Source organism: Ictidomys tridecemlineatus, chromosome 10, assembly GCF_052094955.1.
Source record: "Ictidomys tridecemlineatus isolate mIctTri1 chromosome 10, mIctTri1.hap1, whole genome shotgun sequence".
Taxonomy (NCBI): Eukaryota; Metazoa; Chordata; class Mammalia; order Rodentia; family Sciuridae; genus Ictidomys; species Ictidomys tridecemlineatus.
In genome coordinates, this window is record NC_135486.1 from 125783779 (window position 1) to 125803183 (window position 19405).

Here is a 19405-nt window from a genome sequence, read left to right on the forward strand (position 1 = left end):
AAGAGGAGCCGGGGACGTTCTGTCCCATGAGGAAGCAGGGACGCTCTCAGGGGTGACTACGGTGTTCAAGCACTCAGGTGGCGGGGCGGGGGCTCAGCGGGAGGGCTCGCCTGGCAGAGCAAGGCTCTGGTCCTGCCCGAACCACGAAAATGAGGCCAATAAAAATACAAGTAAATAAATAACCGGGCTCGGGAGTCTTCAGGGTCCCAGAAGGGGACAACCTGACAGTAGTGAGGACAGACACGGTGGCCGGTTGACACGTGGGTCTGATGCTCAGGGCGCCCAGTGCTGTAGAGAAGGCCTGCCGTTTTGAAACGTTTAGGAAACGTGGGGAAGACTCCACCCTCCCGAGGTCTCCTCTGATTTGTGCCCAGTCACCAGGAGCTGGGGACCGCAGTCACTCCAGGAAACCAGAGAGAGGACGAGCGGCAGAAGCCCAGTCTCCCATCCCATAGACCAAGGGCCCAGGCGCTGAGCGAGACTGGCTGCCGGCCTCGGGGCAGCTGGACGGGCAGTCAGGGGGACAGTCAGGGGGACGTCCCCACGGCACACACAGTAACGCCGCTTGGCTGTCTTGCCCCTGTGGCCGCCTGCACCCGACCGGCCTCCAGGACTAATTAACAGCCTGCAGAGACGCACGGGACCCGGGAACGGGCTCAGGACCCCACGGAGAGGTAAGGTCCAGGTGCTGGCAGGCAGGAACCCTGCTCCTGCCCCGGTGACTGCAGGAGAAGAGGACGAAGACAGAGGGACCTGGAGATGACAGGGAGCGGGGAGAACAGCTGGACGAATGAGAGGGTCCGGATGGGGACCAGCGGCCAGGAGCCAGGCCCACAGGCCCAGGTGGCTGGGATCTGGAGGTCCGAGTGGCCCAGGGCCGTCAGCGCCAGCAGAGGACGGCCAGGAACAACGGCCACTCTACAGAGCAGCGAGCAGGAGCCACGATGACCCCATGCTCGCTCGCTCTGGCCGGGCCTGGGGTGCCGCTGTTCCCATGGACTGTCCCCTCCAGGCCCCGTTCTGCCGACCAGGAGCCCAGGCAGGTGGCCTCGCTCAGGGTGGGGCTCGGAGCCTGGATCCCCTGGGCCTGTGTCTAAGTCACCACGGCCCTCAACCAGCCTGGTCACCTCTCGGTGCCGTTCCTATCTGCAAAGGCAGCGGGGACAGTGACAGTCTGCATCACCCTAAGTCAGGACCCAACTGGACGGAGGCCTGTGGCCCTCGGCTCATCCTGTGCCCCACTGGGAAGCTCCGACTCAGTTACTGCATCGTCACCGCTGTCATCGCTGAGAGGTGGCAGAGGGCAGAGGGGCACCCCAAGTGCTCCCCACCCCCCCCGCTGCTCCAGGCAGTGCCTGGGGGCCGAGCAGGCACTGGCCTGGGGCACAGGTCCCCGTGGGGGATGGGGCCTGTGAGGCCGGTCTCTCCTGGACCTGACCTGCCCCTGGCTCACGCAGTCGGACGCGTGTGGGGCAAAGTGGGGCTGGGGCCATCTGTGGCCTCTTGCCAGGCCCCAGGCACCACCTCTAGACCCCGGGGAGGCGGGGAGCCTGCATCCCGGGCCTGGGGGGTGCACTAAGCAGCTGCCTGAGACGAGGACCTGGCAGGTCTGCAGACAGCCCCGGCTCCCGTCCTGCCCACCCCTCCCAGCTGTGTGGCCCCGGGAGCGTCCCCTCCCTTTCTGGCCCCAGTTTTCCTGAAGCACAGGACCCCAGAGGCGGGGCGGCTCTGGGGAGGTGCCGTGGGCCGCTGGGCGATGCTGAAGTCTAACATGCAGAACGGGCTGCGGACGCCCGCTGACCCGAGTGGGGGCCGGGGGCGCTTACTTGTCCAGGGTGCGCGAGTCCTCCGTGTGCTCAGGGAGGTCGTTCAGGTCCCTGGGGCAGGCGGACACCTGGCGCAGGAGGATGGGCAGAGCTTGGCCGTCCCTGCCCACCACCTCCAGGCCCGTGAGGCCCAGGTAGTGCGGGTCCCCCCAGGAGGCCGTGAAATTCAGCCGAAGGCCTGCAACAGGGACAAGAGTGGCCATCAACGCCTGAGGCTCTGGGGGAGGGTCGGGGTGGAGATGATGGGAAGGGGACGCCCTGAGCTGCCCCAGGTGGCCACACTGAGCCAGATGGCCCCGTCCTTTCCTTGGGCCCAAGAGAGGTGTGCGGCTGCCCATGCTGTTCGGCCCACAGGCTTTCCCCGTGGGGATTCTCCGTGGGCCAGGGGCCTCCCAGTAGCCCATACTCCTAGTCCCCTCTTCCACCTCAGGGCCTTTGCACGTGCTGCTCCAGCCTTGGAACACACATGGCCCAGGTAACTTGTGCTTGCCCCTCGGGTCCCAGCCCACTTCCTCCTGCCGTCTTGGGCCAAGCCAGGCCTTCCCCACTGGCCTGCCCCACTGTGCGCTCCTCTTCCAACCCTGGTGGGCCCCTGGGTCTCAAGATCACTTGGTACACATCCACCTGCTGCCAGGGGTCTTTGTGGAGCACCGGATCGTGTCCCAGTGAGGCAGTGACTTAGGGAAATTGACATTTTATGCCACTCGAAGGACCCACGCGGCTTCGGGATAAAGGAAGTGACCTCTGGTGACACGGCCACCCTCTTGCCTGTCCCATCCCAACTCCATCAGAGACCCTCAGAGGTGCCCTGGCCCTGGGGTGGCACAGCGCAGGTGACTCACTGGCTCGCCCAGAAAGCTCCCGAGGAAGCTCTTGGTCACGCCCTGCAGGGACCTGCTCAGAGGAGGGACTGGACGCCCGGGAGGACGCAGCGCCCCGCGGCCAGGCTGTGCCCAGCCCCCCTCAGCCTGGCGTGCTCCCCAGGCCCTGCTCTTCCCCAGCACGGCTTCTGTGACTCAGCCCTCAGACTCTTCTGCCCAAGCTGCCAAGGTCCCCTCGTCCCCTCGGGGCCACCTGCGGCCAGCCCGGCACCGGGCACGTCAGTTCTCACCCTGCTGGGCTGCGAGAGGCGACCTTCCTCTGCCCCCTCCCTGCCCCTTTGCCATGTGGCTCTGCAGACCCTGCTGCCCCTGCATCCAGCCGCGGGACCTGCTGGCCATCAGGCAGGACCGACAGGGGCTGGGGCACGGGCGCTCTGTCCCCGGGTCCTCGAGCTTGCCTTGTAGAGGGTCAGGCCAGCCCAGTCACTGTCTCACTGGCCACCAGCTGGACCGGGGGAGTCAGCCTGGCCCACTCAGCTGCTGGTCCCGTGCTGGGTGGGCGGCTGAGAAGGACGGCCCAGGAAGGCCACGGGATCAGGAGTAAGTCAGGCCAGACAGGCGGTGGCTGTGTTAAGCGACTAGATTTCGGGTTGGTTTGTTCCACAGCAAAAGTTGACAGACTCCTCTCCTGGGTCTATGTTCCAAGGTCACCCTCTGAGGGGCCTTTCCTGAACCATGTCCCTCTCTACACCCTCGCCCTGAGGGTCTTGGTGACAACAAGCTACGTTTACTCACAGCCCATTTCCACTAGTCTCCCCAATTCAAACGGAGGCCCCAGGGCCAGGACTTGGTTTTGCTCATTGCTGTCTCCGCAGAGCCTAGAACAGTGCCTGACAAATACATGCTCAATAAATATTTATTAAAAAAAAACTCAAGATTGATTGAAAAGTAGGTATTCAGTATCTGTCTGCTAGCAAATGAGGCCACGTACGACTCCCGGGTCTCACCAAATTCAGAGTGAAGAGTAAATAAATATTTATTGATCATCGGCTATGAACCAGGTCCTGGTTTGGGCGGGGACTCACACCAGCGAAATCTCAGAGGGGCTTTCACTCTGGCAAAGATGATCAATACCCAACAAATAAACCAATGCACAGCTCCTCGCCTGATCGCGTGGCACAGAAAAAACAAGGGCAGCGGGGTCACCAGGAGGGAGAGACGGCGGGGTGGTCAGGGAAGAGGCCTGGGGCTGAGGACTGGGAGTGGAGGAGGAGATCTGCTGTGTTTTTGCATTTCTGGAACATTCCAGGCTGAGAGGAGGACAAAGAGGACCCACAACTGGAAGCAGGCAGCCAGGGGCGAGCGGAGGAAGACGAGATCAAGCTGGGCAGGGGCCAGATCTCGGAGGCAGCTTGGATGTCCCTGGCCTTGCTACGGGGTTCCTGGGGGTCACACTTTAGGCAAGGGCGGGTGACTGGTCTGACTGGCATCTCAGAAAGCTGTCCTGTGGGCCTGGCGGAGACCAGCGGGGAGGAGGCTGGTGCCGAGGACGCCCTGGGCTGGGGGGCCTCTGTGCGGCAGACGGAGCCCAGCGCTCTCCAGGGCCTGGGGTGGAAGGGAGGGCAAGCAACCTGTGGTCCTCATGAAGACGGCTGGGACAGAGAGGGGTGGCTCTGGACAAGAGGGACATCTGGGGAGGAACAGCGCCTCCCCCTGTGAGACCCCAGAGCCTGGCTGGCCAGGTGCCCGCAGTGCGGTCCGCCGGGCTGCTCTGGCCTCCCTGCTCTGCTTCTGAGCGCAGAGCCCCACTCCTCATCCGTCCTCCTCGGTGTATCAATTAGTATTTATACAAATGGAAATTAATTTTGCTTTTCTCTCCGTGTTTCAACCCTCTCTGCTGCTTTCCTATTTATCGCTGCTGATATTTGCCAAACTTCCAAAATTAGTGTCGTTTGCAAATTAGCAAGTCACACATTCCCTTTCAAGCCATTAATAGGATTTGGCCGTATTTACCAACCCCATACGTCCCCCGGGTCCCTTTATTAAAGTGCTCGCCGTTTGCACAGAGGGGCAAGGCCGGCTGAGGGTTCAGAGCCTCAGAGAAGAGTTCAGAGGTCCCCGGCCTCGACGCAAATGCCCAGGTACGCGGCCAGCGGCCTTCCCGCTGAGGACAGAGGCAGAGGAACCCCACTGTCCTGGCCACCAGGGTCTCTGAGCTCCGCCCACGGTACTGCTCTGCCATCTGCGGGAAAGGCCAGGAGCCGCGTTCAGAGACACCAGCAGAGGAAGGGGACAGTGGCTGCTCAGCCTGGCCAGCACCCCTGCCCTCCTCCCTCCTCTGCCTAGGCCACCCCCGGTCTCCCCCAGGGGACCCTGCGAGCTCAGTCCCTGCTGCGTGGGCGGCTCGGGGCGGGGCTGTGGGCGGAGCCTGGCCAATCCCTGCCCTCGTCGCCCACCACCCCTCCCTCCCCATGGCGAGCCACGTGATTGGCTTATGGGTGGGCACGTGACCAGCTGGACCCGGAGGCTTAACTCTGGGAGGCTGTGGGCCTGGGAAGCAGCAGGCCCCTGGCGCCTGGGATTGCTGGGTGGAAGGTGGCTAAGAGGCCAGCGCCCAGGAGTCCCCACGGGGACAGTCTGAACGTAGGACGGGGCAGGAAACAGGCCAAGAGACAGAGGGCCACCGAGTCTTGATGGTACCATCCTTGAGTCCCGATCCACTTCTCAGGAAGCTAGTGACCCTTAACCTTTTAGTTGCCTAAACCACTAAATCCCCATTTTTGCTGAAGTCAGCTTGAATTCAGTTTCTATTGTTGGTAAAAAGAAAGAAAAAAAAAGAATTGTGACCAATGCAGGGAGACCAAACTAATAAATGACTGCTGTCTTGTGGCACTTCCCAGCTTCACAGTGGGGACCTCTGATGTGAGGTGGCCTGACAAAACTGTGAGGTAATGTGGCAGTGCGGTGGGACATTCTGTGTGACCTTAAATGGGTTACTCAACCTCTCTGTGCCTTGGTTGCCTGATCTAATCTGGAAAATGGGGATGGATACGAAGAGCTGGGGGCGGGCAGAGGGATGAAGCAGAAGCCCGGCTCAGTGCCTGGGAGAGATGGAATGGGGTCTCAAGCCAGGCTCCTGCCTGACGTTAGGTTGGCTTTTCAAACTCGTCCATTGCTCTAAAGTCCTTGAGAGTGGCTCAGCATTTTGGGGGCTGGAGACTGGCCAGTCTCATCACAGCGGCCCTCACCCCCTGTGGGCTCATTCCTTGGCAGTTTATTGTGGGCTGATCCTGTCAACGACAGCGTCCAATGTTGCTTTCAAACTGTGGGTCAGCAGTGCGTAAAAACGTGGCGTCCTGCGCTGTGACCTCTGACCCTGCTGTGTGAGTGTCTGGGAGGCCCCTCCGGGTTTCCGACAGGTCCTCCCAACGCCCGTCCTCTGCCAGGAGGTGACTTCCACCCTGGGGCGGGAGGGGGCTTTCTCAGGACGGTGGGGGAGACCTGGGCAGGACATGGGGCTGCAGCCGGTGTTTAAGGACCCGGGGTGACACCGATGCCCCTCTCAGCCCGGAGCTGAGGAGCAGGGCTGCCCCCCCTGTGTCTGCAAGAGCCACGTCCCTCCCCAGGACAGCCCTGTCCAGGGACATGAGGGGCAGGCATGGGGACACCTGGCCCCCAGTCACCCGGGGACAGCTCCAGCTCCGGAGGCCCCAAGGAGCAGCTCGGGCCTGGCCTGGCCTGCCCCGCCCCGGCCTGCACCAGCTGAGGTCCACGGGCAGCCCCCGGGGCCACCACCTGAGGGCATCCCTCTGGGGACCCTGAGGACAGCTGGGCTGCAGCTGGCTGGCAGAGGGAAGGGCCAGGCCAGGGCTGGCGGCGAGGGCCGGGTGAGCCCTCGGGAAGGGGCAGAGGGCGGAGGCCAGAGCCCGGGCTGGCTGCGTCCTGAGAGGAGGAGGGGGCGGGCACAGTGTCACAGCGCCTGTCTTCAGGACAAAAATGGAAGCATGTGACACGTACAGGGGCCAAGGAAGAGCAGGCAGCCTGGAGCCTGGCCAGCGCCTGCTGACCGTGGGGAGGGGAGGTCACAGCTGGCTGCCACCTCAGCCTGGAGACTCCAGGTGGCCAAGGCGCCACTGTGGACAGAGAGGACCTGGCTGGAGGGGGCCAGGGAGGGGATCAGGGAAGCCAGATGGGATTCGCTCAGAGGTCACCGGCTGGCCGCGGGCGGGCCGTTCGGCATGTTTCTCTGCCGCTCACGCGGTCTCCAAACGTCACAAAATGTGTCAACGTTTAGCAATCTGGAGAGTCACCCAGGACCTGGATTTCCGGCCCTGAGGAGTGAGAGGACCCGGCCCTGGGCTGTGTCTGCTGTCCCTCCTGGAGCAGGGGCAAGGGCTGCCGTGCACTCGCCCTGCAGCGTGGGGGGGAGGCCCAGCCACTGAACCGGGGTCCCCAGGTCCCAGGGCCCCAGGTCCTGCCTCACCCGTGCTGGGCGCCCACTGCAGCCTCGGGTCAGAGCCCCTGGCACACGGAGGGTCACGGCTAATGCAAACATGCCTCTTGCAGAAGCCGCAGGGAGGGGCCTGGGCCTGCCCTGAGCCGAGCCTGGGCTTCAGCCCTGACCCACTGGCCTGGCGTCTCCGCAGGGTGCCACCTGCCTGAGGACCCCGGGGAGCCCTGTCCCAGGTGGCCGCCCGCCCGCCCCACAGGGTACTCACAGATCCCGTGGTAGATGCCGGGCTCTGGCGTGCTGACCTCGGCAACAGGGGTGACCGGGGGGCTGGGCGGCAGCTCTGGCCCGGGGACCTGCACGGCCGTCGGGGAGAAGCAGAGGGAAGGGGTCAGTCTCAGTGGCCTCCACACAGCCCATGGCTTTTCCCAGAGCACACTGCCCACCCTGGGCCCTGGGAGGCCGCCCTGTAAGCCGTGGTTAGCGGGACGGTGACCAGGACTGGTCCTGGCCAGCAGCAGGTGCCCCCTAGGTGTCCAGACCTGCTGAGCAGAGAGTGAGCCACAGGCTCATCCTGAGGGTGGACAGAGGGGCAGGAAGGGGGAAGGACGCGCAGCTCAGAGAGGCCCCTGAAGGTCCAAGCAGGCCACTAATGGCTCCCCGGGCCTCCGGGGGACCTGGGCCCTGTTTCCCTGGGAAAGTTGGGGCCAAAGGGCCTCCACTGCTTCACCATGGGGACAGCAGGTGCAAAGCAGGCAGAGCCACCGTCACCAGCAAGTCTGGAAGCCCTCAAGGTCACTCCCAGCTGGAGGCCGTGGCTCAAGGTCACCTCACGCTTTGGTGGCCCGAGGAAAGGTTGAAATAGTTGCCTTTTTATGCCCCCCCCCATGGTGTGGGGACTGAACCCAGGGCCCGGGGCCGTGAGGCAGGCGCTCTGCCAACTGAGCTGTCCCCAGAGCTCAGAGCTGCCATTTTTTTAAATTAAGAGACTTGACATGAAATTCAGATTTTTGCTTCTCTTGAAAAAAATGAGGAGAAAGAGCAAATGTCACCTGGGAGGAGCAGCAGCTGCTTTCCTCGTAAGCGGGAGGGGTCCCTAGTGGCAGGGGACAGGGTCTCCCCATCCCCATCTGCCCAGCCCTCAGCCTGCAGCCCCCTCCCCACCCAGGCCTGCGGCCAGCCTGGCCGTGACCTCCCTCCTTCCCCCGGTGGCATCTGCGTCCCCTCCTCCCACCTCCTCCACCAGCCCCCCCATGTTTGCAAGGACACCCTCAGAGGCCCAGAGGGGTCTCCTCTCCTGGTGTGGCTGATCCCTGCCGTGAAGCGTGTCTTTTATTTTTTAAAACATTAGTTTATGGATGAAAAGCACAAGGTTGGGAGTGGCCGGATCCAGCCCCAGCCCCGATTCCCTGTCACTGTGCGCCTCTGTCCCCGGGAAGTCACTTCACCTGCCCGAGCCTCAGCCGCCCCATGGGACCCGAGCAGGTCTTCCTGAGGGTCCTCGTGCGTGGGCAGCCGCTCACGGCACCCGCCTGGACCCCACGGTGCCCCAGCTGGGCCACCCGCTACCGCAACGGTGAGGTCACCGCGAAAGGCCTTCCCTGTCCTTCCACCCAAACAGCCACCAGTGATCCAACCCCGAGCCCAGCAGGAGTCCCCGGCACGGCCGGCCTCCGCGTCCCCACACGACAGCCTGTTCCTCCTGCTTTGATTAAAACCTGGGACTTTCTCCACTTCAGTTAAAGGAAATTAAAAAGCAGTAATGAAGGGATGAAAGATGACGTGAAGGACAAGAATGAAGTGGAAAGTGGGGACCGTCCCAGCAGCCCTGGCGGCTCGCGGCACCCCACCTGGTCGTCTGCGCAGGAGCCCGCCTGGGTGAAGGGGCGCTCGTGGCCCTCGCCGTCGGCCGTGCTGGGCCTCCCCGGCACCTCCTCCAGCTGCAGGCTGCCCGGGGCCTCCACGTCCACCTCGAACGTCTCGTCGGAGCAGAAGATGGCCTCCAGGATGTCGTCGTCGGTGGTGAACAGGATGGTGTCCCCAAAGTGCTCCGGGGCTACAGGCGTCATGGGAGACCGGGTCAGCTCGCCCACCCACCCGGACCCCCAAGCCCTCGGCCCTTGTGCCCGGCCACCTCTGCCACCCACGGCTTGTGTCGCCCTGCGGCCGAGGGCTTCCAGAACGTTCCAACAGACACACTGTACCTCCCGTCAGTGTCCCCGAGGCCTTGGCGATCTCCCCGTCGAAGATGCACTGGGCGTCCAGCCACATCACCACGTCCTTCACGCCGCGGAAGGAGTGGATCCGGGACTTGTTGTAGTTCCACACCCGGATCAGCGCCACGTGGCAGGGCTGCGCGAAGTCCACGGAGATGGCGTGGGGCTTGCCGGGCGTGAAGGGGGCCAGCCAGACGTGCATGTCATCCTGGGTCCGGTTCACGCCGTCGATGAGGTTGGCCACCACGCGGGGGTCCGTCCCGTAGGCCGGGAGGACGTTGATGTCGGGGGGCTCGGCCCTGATGCTCAGGACCTGCACGGGCTCGCCCTTGGCGCTGAAGATCTCGATCCCGTTGAGGCCCACGTAGTGTCTGTCCCCCCAGGTGGACTTGATGTCGATGACCAGGTGCTGTCCGTAAGGCAACACGGGGATCTTGAAGTCACCGTCACCCTCGGTGTCGACAGGGCAGTCGCCCTGCCCCCTAGGGGCCCCCGGCTCCTCCTCCCTCCAGGGCGGCGGCTGGTCCCCGAGCCGGCCACTCCTCTGCTGCTGCAGGAACTCGTCCAGGACGTCGCCCTGGACGTCCAGGTGGGAGATGCGGCCGCGGTGGGAGCGGTCGAAGGCACCGAGGGAGTCCCAGGACGCGCGCAGAGAGAGGTCCTGCTCGCTACGCCAGCGTGCCCGGGCGGCCCGCGCGTCTTCTGGAAGAGAGGACACGGGAGGGGACCTCAGAGACTGACTCAGCGTGGCCTCGGCCTGCAGGGACAGCTCGGTGTCACCATCCTACACTCGGTGCCACGGCCCCAGCACAGAGCAAGGCCTCCCAGGCATAGAACCTGGGACCGTCCGTGGGACACTGGGTCTACACAACACTGTCCTCCGTCACCCGAGTCTAGAACACCCCCCCCACCCCCCGTCCCTTGATTGGTGTGACTGTCACATTCTTAGAAAACTCAAAGAATGTGACTGTCACACCGATCAAGGGAAGGATGTACTTGGTCCTGAATGTCCTCTGAAGACCCCGAGTTGGAGGCTTGGTCCCGCCCCACGGTGCTCGTGGGGGGTGGTGGAACCTCCTGGGGCGGGGTCTGTGGAGGAAGCCAGGTCACTGGGTTGCCCTGGGGTCCTTAGCACCCCAGCCCCTCCTTCCTCCGTCTGCTCCCTGCCACCAGGAGGTGACAGCTTCCTCTACCAGGGGGCCCAAGGCAGCAGTGCCAAGCACAGACAGGAAAGCCTCCAGACGTGAGCCCCGAGAACCTTTCTTCCTTGTCCGTGGCTCACCTCAGGTATCCTGTCACAGTGGCGGAGAGCTGGCACAGGGAGACCGGGCACTTAGGAACTCTGCCAGAGGGCCCCCTTGATGAGCTCTCAAGGCTGGGGGACGCTGCTGTCTAGGGGTATGAGTTGGCCCTTGGGGGCGGGGGACTATATTTGAGGCTGCGTAGCCGCAGGACTCCAACAGTGTCCCCAAAGACTATGTCAAGGCAGGCAGTTTAGATGTGACCCGGCAAGGGCAACGCGCACCGGTGCTGGCAGTGAGCGCTTCTGGGGGTGAGTGGGAAGGACGTCTGTTTTCTCCTGTGCACCTTCATGTTCTAAGCCCTGGTATTACTTTTAGAAGCAGGAAAACAATGCTGTTCTACAAAGCGGACAAAGTGGTGATGGTGGGCACGCCTGCAATCCCAAGGCTCAGGAGGCTGAGGCAGGAGGGTCACGAGTTCGAGGCCAGCCTGAGCAATTCAGTGAGACCCTAAGCAACTCAGTGAGGCCCTGACTCTAAATAAAATATAAAAAGGGCTGGGGGGGTGCTCGGTGGTTAAGCGCCCTGGGTTCAACCCCTGGTACCAAAAACTAAAAAAAGTAAACAAGCCGAGAAGCACGTGTGTCCCAAGGGCTCGGCGGCCACACGTGGCTATCGCCTGTGTCCCGAGCAGTCGAGGAGCCGGCAGCCCTCAGGGCAACCGCCATCTCCAGGCGTCACTCTGGGAAAGCAGCGTCCAGTGACACTGACGTGGCCTCTCCCCTTGCCTGTGCGCTGGGCCCCGGGCCCGGCCTCCGAGGGGTGCTGCGGTCAGTGGTGTCCTCCTCCTAGACCCAGGCAGCCCGCCTCTCTGCGACACAGGACGGGGCAGCGCCTGAGCCCTCCCTCCAGGCCTGGCCTGCCGTCCCTCCGCCCCCGGGCGCCTGGGCCTCTTGGTGCTGCTGTTTGGCCGGCCCCAGCAGCCCCCCCCCCTTCTTCTGGAAACAACTTGTGACTGTCCTGTGGAGAGTCCCCCCCTTCAGGCCATCCCGACTGGGTGGATCCTGAGTGTATCCCCTTTCCAGCGGAGCTCAAAGATGGGCTGTCTTTGAACTGGCCACGGGAGGCTGGTGGGGGAGGAGCTGCCAGGGACCATTTTGCTACATGGAGGGGAACCTGCCTGAGGAGCTTGAGCTGAGGGGGGGGAGGAGGACAGGATGACAGTTGGGCTCCTGGATCCAGCCGTGCCTGAAGCCTGCCTCTGGCAGCCTTCTGTGCTTTGTATCAGTGGGAACCCACCATTCCCAGAACCCACAGCCTTCTCCAGGGGACCATGACTCCCGGCCTCTCCTCAGTCTTCGGCTCACGCCTAATGCCCTAGACAGACCTCTTTCGTCTGACATTCCCTCCCCCACTGGAGAGACACACCACTCTCTAGCGGCCAGCTCCTCCGTCACACCAGGGCCACCTGCCACATCCTACTGGGAGTGTCCCCAGGCCAGGTCCCAGCTCCTTGGTCCTCTCCTGGTGCCGCCTTCTGTCCCAGCCCCTGGGCCCACAGAGGCGCAGCTCTGCCTCATACCTCCAGGTCCGGCTCCCTCCTCCGCCAACATCGTCCAGCCCTGGTGACCGCTCGGCAGGCCCAGCCCTGTCCACACTGTGTCTTCACCTTCCGCGGAGCTGCCATCCAGCCCTCTAATGGGCACCGTGTGTCCTACGCGAGAAGGAGACGGTCTACCCTCAGTGCCCACAGGTTGGACTGTGCCCAGCAGGACCCGCCAGCCCCGTCCCTCCCAGTCCTCTGCCCTTCCCGTGCCCTCCTGGGGCAGGCCCTCTCTGCGGCTCCCCCTTGCTCCAGGGATGCGCTGGGCTCGGCTCGGCCCCGGGGGCCAGGAAGGGCCTGGGAGGTGGCCGCCCGTCCCTGCCCCCGTCCCCGGAGCAGGCCTGGGGGCCGAGGGTGCCTTCCTCTGCCGCCCCCCAGCTCCCACCTCCTCCCCTCCCTCATCTTCCGGAGGAGAGCCTGGGCGGAGGCCTGTCCCCTCCAGCAGCGAGGCTGGACATCTGCAGGAGTCTGTGTGGACCGTGGAGACTCGGCTTCAAGTGACCCGTCTCCGTGACCAGGAGGAACGGCCTGGCTGGCTGCGAGCGCACCCGGGAGACGGCGCCCGAGGGCACTGGGTCCAAGTGACGCCGGGACCCTGCGCACAGCCCTTCCTCCCCCACAGGGACCCTGCGCACAGCCCGTCCCCCACCCACAGGGACCCTGCTCACAGCCCGTCCCCCACCCACAGGGACCCTGCGCACAGCCCGCCCCCCACCCCCGTCTGAGCCGCACATGCTGGGTACAGAAGCAGAGGAGTGGGGACTCTCTCCTGGGCCACTGGGAGACGCCAGCCGCCAGCCCCCGCCCGCGCGTCCCTCCGCCTGCAGGACACGGTGGTGGGGGACGACAGGAGCTGCCCAGCTCTGCACTTGGGTGGAAGGTCGAGGGCAGCACGAGACGCTCGGTCGTGGCCACTCACACACCTGATGACCACCCAGACAGGGAATGCAGACGCACCAGGGACCCCCAGACAGCCACGTCCACGCCAGCCAGTGGTGCCTCAGCCCTGCTGACCCAACAGGAGTGGACGCCTGACCCCGAGCCTCTGGGATTGCTGCTGGAACCAGAGCCAGGACAGGGTCACTGAGAGCCGTGAGGCCGCTGGTGACAGAGCAGAGGGAGCCGGTCTCGGGAAGGGGAGGACACAGGCCACAGAGAGGCTGAGCGGCCCCGGCCCTGGGAGCACAGGGAGCTGGGGCCTAGGCTCCTGCCACCTTCCTGGTCCCAGGTCCCAGGGGTGGCCTTCCTGCCCTGGGGCCAGGTGCTCTTTGAACGTCCCCCAACAGCACTCCCGTCCTGCTCAAGCTGGGTGGACGGACGTGTCGCCTGCAGCCGTCTGGCCTGGCCAGGGTGCTCAGGAGCTCTGGGGACTGGCCTCTCAGGCCTCCCTCACGGTGGCCGCACCGCTGTAGTCCTGGGGGCTCAGGCAGCCAGCTCTGTGGGGGGCTTGGGCAGCGCATCTCCTGGCTCTGGGCCGTGGGGCAGCCCTCCAACACGTGCAGCGTAACAAGCACCAAGTCCCACGGGCTCGATGTCAACGTGTCACTGAGCCAAGCAGTGGGGGCCCGGGGAGGTGGGGTCTCCCGTGCTGGGCCTTCACCTTGGGACTCCCGGGGCCCGAGGTCTGTCTGCCAGGAAGGCTCAGAGCTGCCTGGCTCTCCTGGGGCGGGGGCCAATGGTGGCTGTGGCAACAGGGCACAGGAGTCAGCAGCTCCGAGTGTGGACGCAGGGGCCACTCCACCTGGGGTCAGCAGCTGTGACCCAGGAGCACACCTGAAACCTCACACAGAGTGGGGCTCACATGGGGCTTCAAGGTCACCTGGGAAGGTGCTGGGGCCGGAGGCTGGCAGCTGAGAAGCCACGGATCCAGCCCTCCCTGCGCCATCCCCACATTGTCCCTCCCTCACTGCATGAGCCGGGGACCTGCCTCGGTCTCGCCCTCTTTTTCGATGCTGGGAATTTAACTCTGGGTTGCTCTACCAAGGAGCCATGTCCCCAGCCCTTTTTATTTTGAGACAAGGGCTCACTAAGTCGCTTAGGGCCTTGCTAACTTGTTGAGGCTGGCCTTGAACTTGAGATCCTCCTGCTCCAGCCTCCAGAGCTGCTGAAGTTACAGGCGTGGGCACCACGCGCGGCTCAAAGAGCTCCCGATTCTTCCCTTCCACTCGGCTCCCCACCCCCAGGCTCAGCGGGGGGGCAGGGGGGCAGGGAGGTCTGAGGGACCAGAGAGGGACCACAGGGGCAGCTCTGCTCAGGCAGGGCTTAGAGCCCGAGGGACTTGCTCTGGTGTCTAGAGTGACGGCTCAGGGCCACTAAGCACTAAGGCAGGGGATGCCGATGTGACCCAGAGAGCGACGTGCCACCCAGAGGCAGAATCAGAGCAGGCAGGTGGCTGAGCGTGCGGGGAGCGGGGAGCGCAGCTGCTGCTGTCTGCGGGGTGCCCCGTGTGCCAAGCCGTGGATCCCCCCGGGACGCGTGTGGGTACGGCCGAGCGTCCTCTAAAGACGGGAAACGGAGGCTGCCTAGGATGTGGGTGGCGGGTGCAGGAGCTGGGGGACACACGCCCCTGCAGCCTGACTCTGCGTGCCCCCACATGGTGCAGGGAAGCACCTGGGGTGAGCGCGATGTGGCCGGTGGGACGCTCGGTGGATGGGAAGGACGCACGAGCCTATCCAAACCTGGCTGCCGCTGGCGTGGCCCTGCTTTGAGGCCCCCATCATCCCACTTGCTTCCTGCAGCACTGGGGGGTTCAGCCCATTTTACAGATGGAGACACGGAGGCTCGGGGGCGGAGTGCTGGCCGGGCCAGGTGGCTGGGCAGCGCTGAGGGCCCCAGGACGGTGTGCGGCAGAGCCCAGCCGCTTCCCGTGAGCCCGGCCAACGCATGGCGCTTTCCCGGGACACACAGTGGCTCAGGGACACTGCATCAGTCACCAGTGTGGGAAGTGCACCTCCTCCTCAGCCCCGCTTCTCGAGAAAAGGAGAAGGCCAGCGGCGCCCTGTGGGGCCTCCCAGGCGGGCCACCGCAGTCCCCGCCACTCCCTGAGGTCCCTACTGGGCCCAGGCCAGCCTCGACTATGGGCAGCGCACGGGGTACTGCCCAGGGCAAGGTGAAGGAGCCAGAGGCCAGCACGTCCACCAAAGGTGGAACTGACCCAGGCGATGCTGGAGAACACGGCCAAGGGACGCGTCTTGGGGACAGTGACACGTACGTGTATGACTTCAACAGAGCGCCCGCCCGCTTCTCTCACTGGCACTGCCTCTCTGGACCCTGAGGCAGTGGAACTGCGGCCACCAGTGGCCACCAATCCCCTCATTTTGCAGGTAGAGAAACCGAGGTCCAGGCAGCTAAGTGGCTTCTGCCACGGTAGGTGCCGGACGGTGGCACCGAGCTGGACACCCCCGGGGCTCACCTCGGCTGGCTGCCTGATCGTCCGCGTGCCCACTGCCGGGGGCCTCCTTCCTCGGGCCCCTCCGCCCACTGGCAGGGCGCCCCCTGGTGGGGGGCTGGCCAAACAAGTCCAGGTCGTCACCGGAGACTTTGGGTGACTCCCTCTGGGGCCTCTCCCTGGCGATGGCAGTCCCGCTGGCCGCCTGCCCTTGGTCGCACTGGGGGCCTTTGTCCTCGGCCCCGGGCTCTCCAGGGGTGTCCCCCGTGGTGTCCTCGGATGGGGGACGGCCTTCCCGGCCCAGCGGTTCCCCAGGGCCGAGCCACGGGGGCCGGGGCTTCCCTGCTGCCTTCTGTCCGGCCTCGCCCGCGGGAGAGGGCCGCAGCCAGCAGGGCGTCCTCCCGGGAGCCTCAGAGGACCCCCTGCCCGTGAGGCCTCCTGGCTGCTGGGGCGGCGGGGGCTCCCTGTCCAGAGGGGGCGGGCAGGGAGGGGCGCCCGGCCCGCGGCCCGCGGGGGCAGGGGCTGCCAACACCCTCAGATCCTCCTCCGACCTGGACAGGTCACCTCTGGTGCCACCAGGAGGACTCGCCCTTCCACCAGATGAATTTCCTGGTGGGGAAAACCTGACGTCCATCAAGGCCTCGGCGGGCTGTGAGCCGGTGGGGCTGAGCTCCTTGTCCCCGTCCCTGCCGGCCGCCTGGGGGGCCTCTCTGCCTTCGTCACGGCGAGTGGCGTCCAGGGCGCCCGCGCTCCTCTCGGGCTCCGGGTCCACGGGGAAGGTGTGACCAGCCGGCGCCGCCCCGTCTCCTTTCTCCAACGCGCCCTCGAAGACGAGGCTCTTGTTGACATAGAGCTTCAGGTTCCTGACACCAATGTCCAGGTCCTGGAAACACAGGATTTAACAAGGTGAGGACACGGTCACCTTCCCCGTCAGGAGAAAGGAAATCGTGCGCTGGTGAAGGGGACTTGGCGGGCCTTCAGCCGGGTGTCACCCAAGGCCCCGCCTCATCTCTGTGCAGAGTGCTACGGACTCTGTGAATCAAAGGACTTCCCCAAAGCCATGCCACCACTGTCTTTGTCATCATCACCTCCTGTGGGGACATCTGTAACAGGCTACTAATTGGCCTCCCTGCTCCCCGTCTCCCGCTGCTCCAGCCTGACTTCCCGTTGCCACTGGAGCTGAGTTTCTACAGTCGCCCGCTCGGCGACCCTGGCACGGTCTCTTCACGGCCACTGATGGGGTCCTAGCGCAGGATTCCGAGCCCTGGGGCTACCACCCGCGCAGGACACAGTGCCCTGGGCTCCCAGCAGCCCACTGGGTGTCTCGAGAGCAGCACCTGAGACAGGGCCTGATGCACATCTGGTGGATGATTCCCAGGGAAGGGGATCCCCAGGAGTGTCTGAGCTGGTCACTCTGTGGGCCGCTGGGCCCCTCCTACTGGGGCTGTCCAAGGGACGCGCCTCAGCAATGTCCCTCCTAAGGCTGGAGTTGGGGCCCTCACACGGCTTGAAGTCTGTGCCTCCCCAGGGCACAGTGCTGTCACTACACGGGGACACTCAGGGGAGGGCTGAGGGGATGCGCACTGGGCTGGGTCACGGTTTCCGGGGTCTCTGTCCTGACAAGTTTCCAGATGATTCCTTGCACAGGGAAGGAGGGAACGTGGGCGGATGGGATGATCCCGGCCACTCAGCTGCCACCGACCCTCACTGAAGGGCGCGCCAGCTTCCTGGGCTCCTTCTCCTCCTGTCCCCACCTCCCTGGCTCCTGCTGCACCTGCCTCAGGGTGTCGCGGGACGGAGCGTCCAGAACAGCAGGCGGACACCTTTCAGGAACCACGTGAGGAGTCTCCACGCGCAGGATAAGGGACGTGCCCGACACCCACGGCCCCTCCTGCCCTCCGCACGCCTCCCCCCCGTCCTGGGCAACCACCTGTCCCCCTGCCACCCTGGTGGGTGCTCTGTGCTGTCCAGAGTGTTATGTAAAAGGAATCGGGCGGCACGGACCCCTCTTGCCTGGCTGCTTTCATGCCACATTGTCACTCCATCCAAGTCAAGTGAAATCAACAGCTCCCCGGCCCCTGGCCCCCTGGGTCTCTAGGAGGCGTCTCAGCAGGACGCCCCGATCAGAGCTCTCCATCTGCTTTCCCCAGACCTGACTGCCACCTGGTAACAGCTCCCCACTCAGCCTCTCCAGAGACCCGGGTCCCCTCCGCCTCTCGCTCACGTCCAGCTGTCAGCGAGCCCCGGCTCTCTCCAAACTGCCCCGAATCTGACCTCTTCCGCAAGATGCGGCTGCCCCAGCGCAGGCCACTGTCATCTCTCCTGGAGACACTGCCATCGCCTCCTAATTGGTCTCTCTGCTTCCACTCAGCACCGTCACCCGCCTGCCCCCGCGCTCGCCTCGCTCCCTCCCGTCATGGCCGCTCCCGCTGGGAACTGCCAGTGGAGGGCTGCCCTGCTTCCTGCCCAAACCCAAGGCCCCAGACCAGAGCCCCGTGTGTGACCTGGTGTGACCCGGCCTCCATGACCTCTGGCCGCCTGGCTCAGCCACTCCCCAGACCCTGGTGGCTCCTGGAGGCCCCTAACTGGCCCAGGCTCTGTCTTGGGGAATTTCCTGGCCACCTCCTGGCTTCTCTGTCCCTCCCTGTCCCTCCTTAATTTCCTTTCTGTCCCTGAAATGGTCTCGCTCACTCCCTCCTCCTGGCTCCAAGTGAAGCTCCAGGACAGCAGAGGTCCTGCCCTTCATGTCCTGGGACCCGGCGCATAGTAGGCCCTCGGCAGCGACTTTGGGGTCGTGAGTGACTGAACAGGGCTCTTCTCCAGAGGTGCATCGGGAGGGTGGCCGCTGCTGGCTGCACCCCGGGGTGCGCCCACCTGGCCTGGGATCTGAGAGCCCGCTCTGCCCGCTCTGCCAGGGTGAGCAGCCCTGACTGAGCCTAGACCCCGAGGTGAGGTCCCCAGAGTGACGGGAGCGAGTGCTGGAGCCCGCCTCAGCCACGGGACCAGGCGTCAATCATCCAATTGCGGGTGGCAGCTGCTATTTGCTGCCTGCCAGAAAAGGGGGCTCTCCCGCGGGTCCCTAGGGAGGCGCCCTCTGTGGGCGGAGGCACGGGGCCACGCACCCGAGAGTGGTCAGGAGGCTCCTGGCGAAGGACAGCGCGGGCAGCTCTCAACGACTAGTTCTGCAAAATCGCCACCTGGAAACCTCCGGCGAGACACGCACTCATCTCAGGAGGCGGCGGGTGGCCTTTCTGTCCAGTGCAGGCACCAGGTGGGCCTCCCGGCTTTCCTTACGGGATGTCTGCTTCCCCGGGCCGTCCGGGGCCCACCTGACCTCCAGCCGTCTGCTGCCCGCATGGTCCTTGGAACAGCTCCGCAAGGTGGGCTTCAGGACACCCATGTCACACGGCAGCTGTGGGAGGCCACTCTGGCTGACGTGCCCGAGGTGCTGAGTGCCACCTCCTTTTGGGTCAAGGCAACGTCATCTTGGCTTGTGCCAACCTGTCCCCGGGCGGAGTCACCTGGTGGAACTCTGAGCCCCACGTTGAAAATCAAGTCCCCGTGGACCTTCTCCCTCTAGAGGGTCACCGAGCGCAGTGAGGTGGACGTGGAGTCCACACCTCCTCCTGATGTCACCTCTCGGGGCCTGCGTGGATTTATGCCAGGACTCGTGTGGCTCCAGCCTAGGGCTCCCGCCCTCACACGACCTCCGCACACCTTCGCGGGCTCTTCCCGTCACCCTCTTGTCACCTCCAGGTTGACCATGACACCGACACCCTGTGAACGCTCTGGGAATAACTGGGACGCTGTGCGAATGGAATTCCTTCCTGGACCTTCTCCATCCAGGGAGGGGGGATGCC

General features: G+C 64.6%; 1 protein-coding gene across 1 annotated transcript in view; it reads right to left on the reverse strand.

The window, feature by feature from the left end:
- The window catches only part of Katnip (katanin interacting protein), a 139157-nt gene that overhangs the window by 11221 nt on the left and 108531 nt on the right, over nucleotides 1-19405 (reverse strand). Inside the window, exons 16-21 of the mRNA XM_078024169.1 lie at nucleotides 15570-16428; nucleotides 12137-12268; nucleotides 9302-10015; nucleotides 8948-9153; nucleotides 7366-7453; nucleotides 1827-2004 (exon numbers count right to left, since the gene is read on the reverse strand). Of these exons, the coding sequence (XP_077880295.1) occupies nucleotides 1827-2004; nucleotides 7366-7453; nucleotides 8948-9153; nucleotides 9302-10015; nucleotides 12137-12268; nucleotides 15570-16428 (2177 nt within the window). The remainder of the gene's footprint in view (nucleotides 1-1826; nucleotides 2005-7365; nucleotides 7454-8947; nucleotides 9154-9301; nucleotides 10016-12136; nucleotides 12269-15569; nucleotides 16429-19405) is intronic.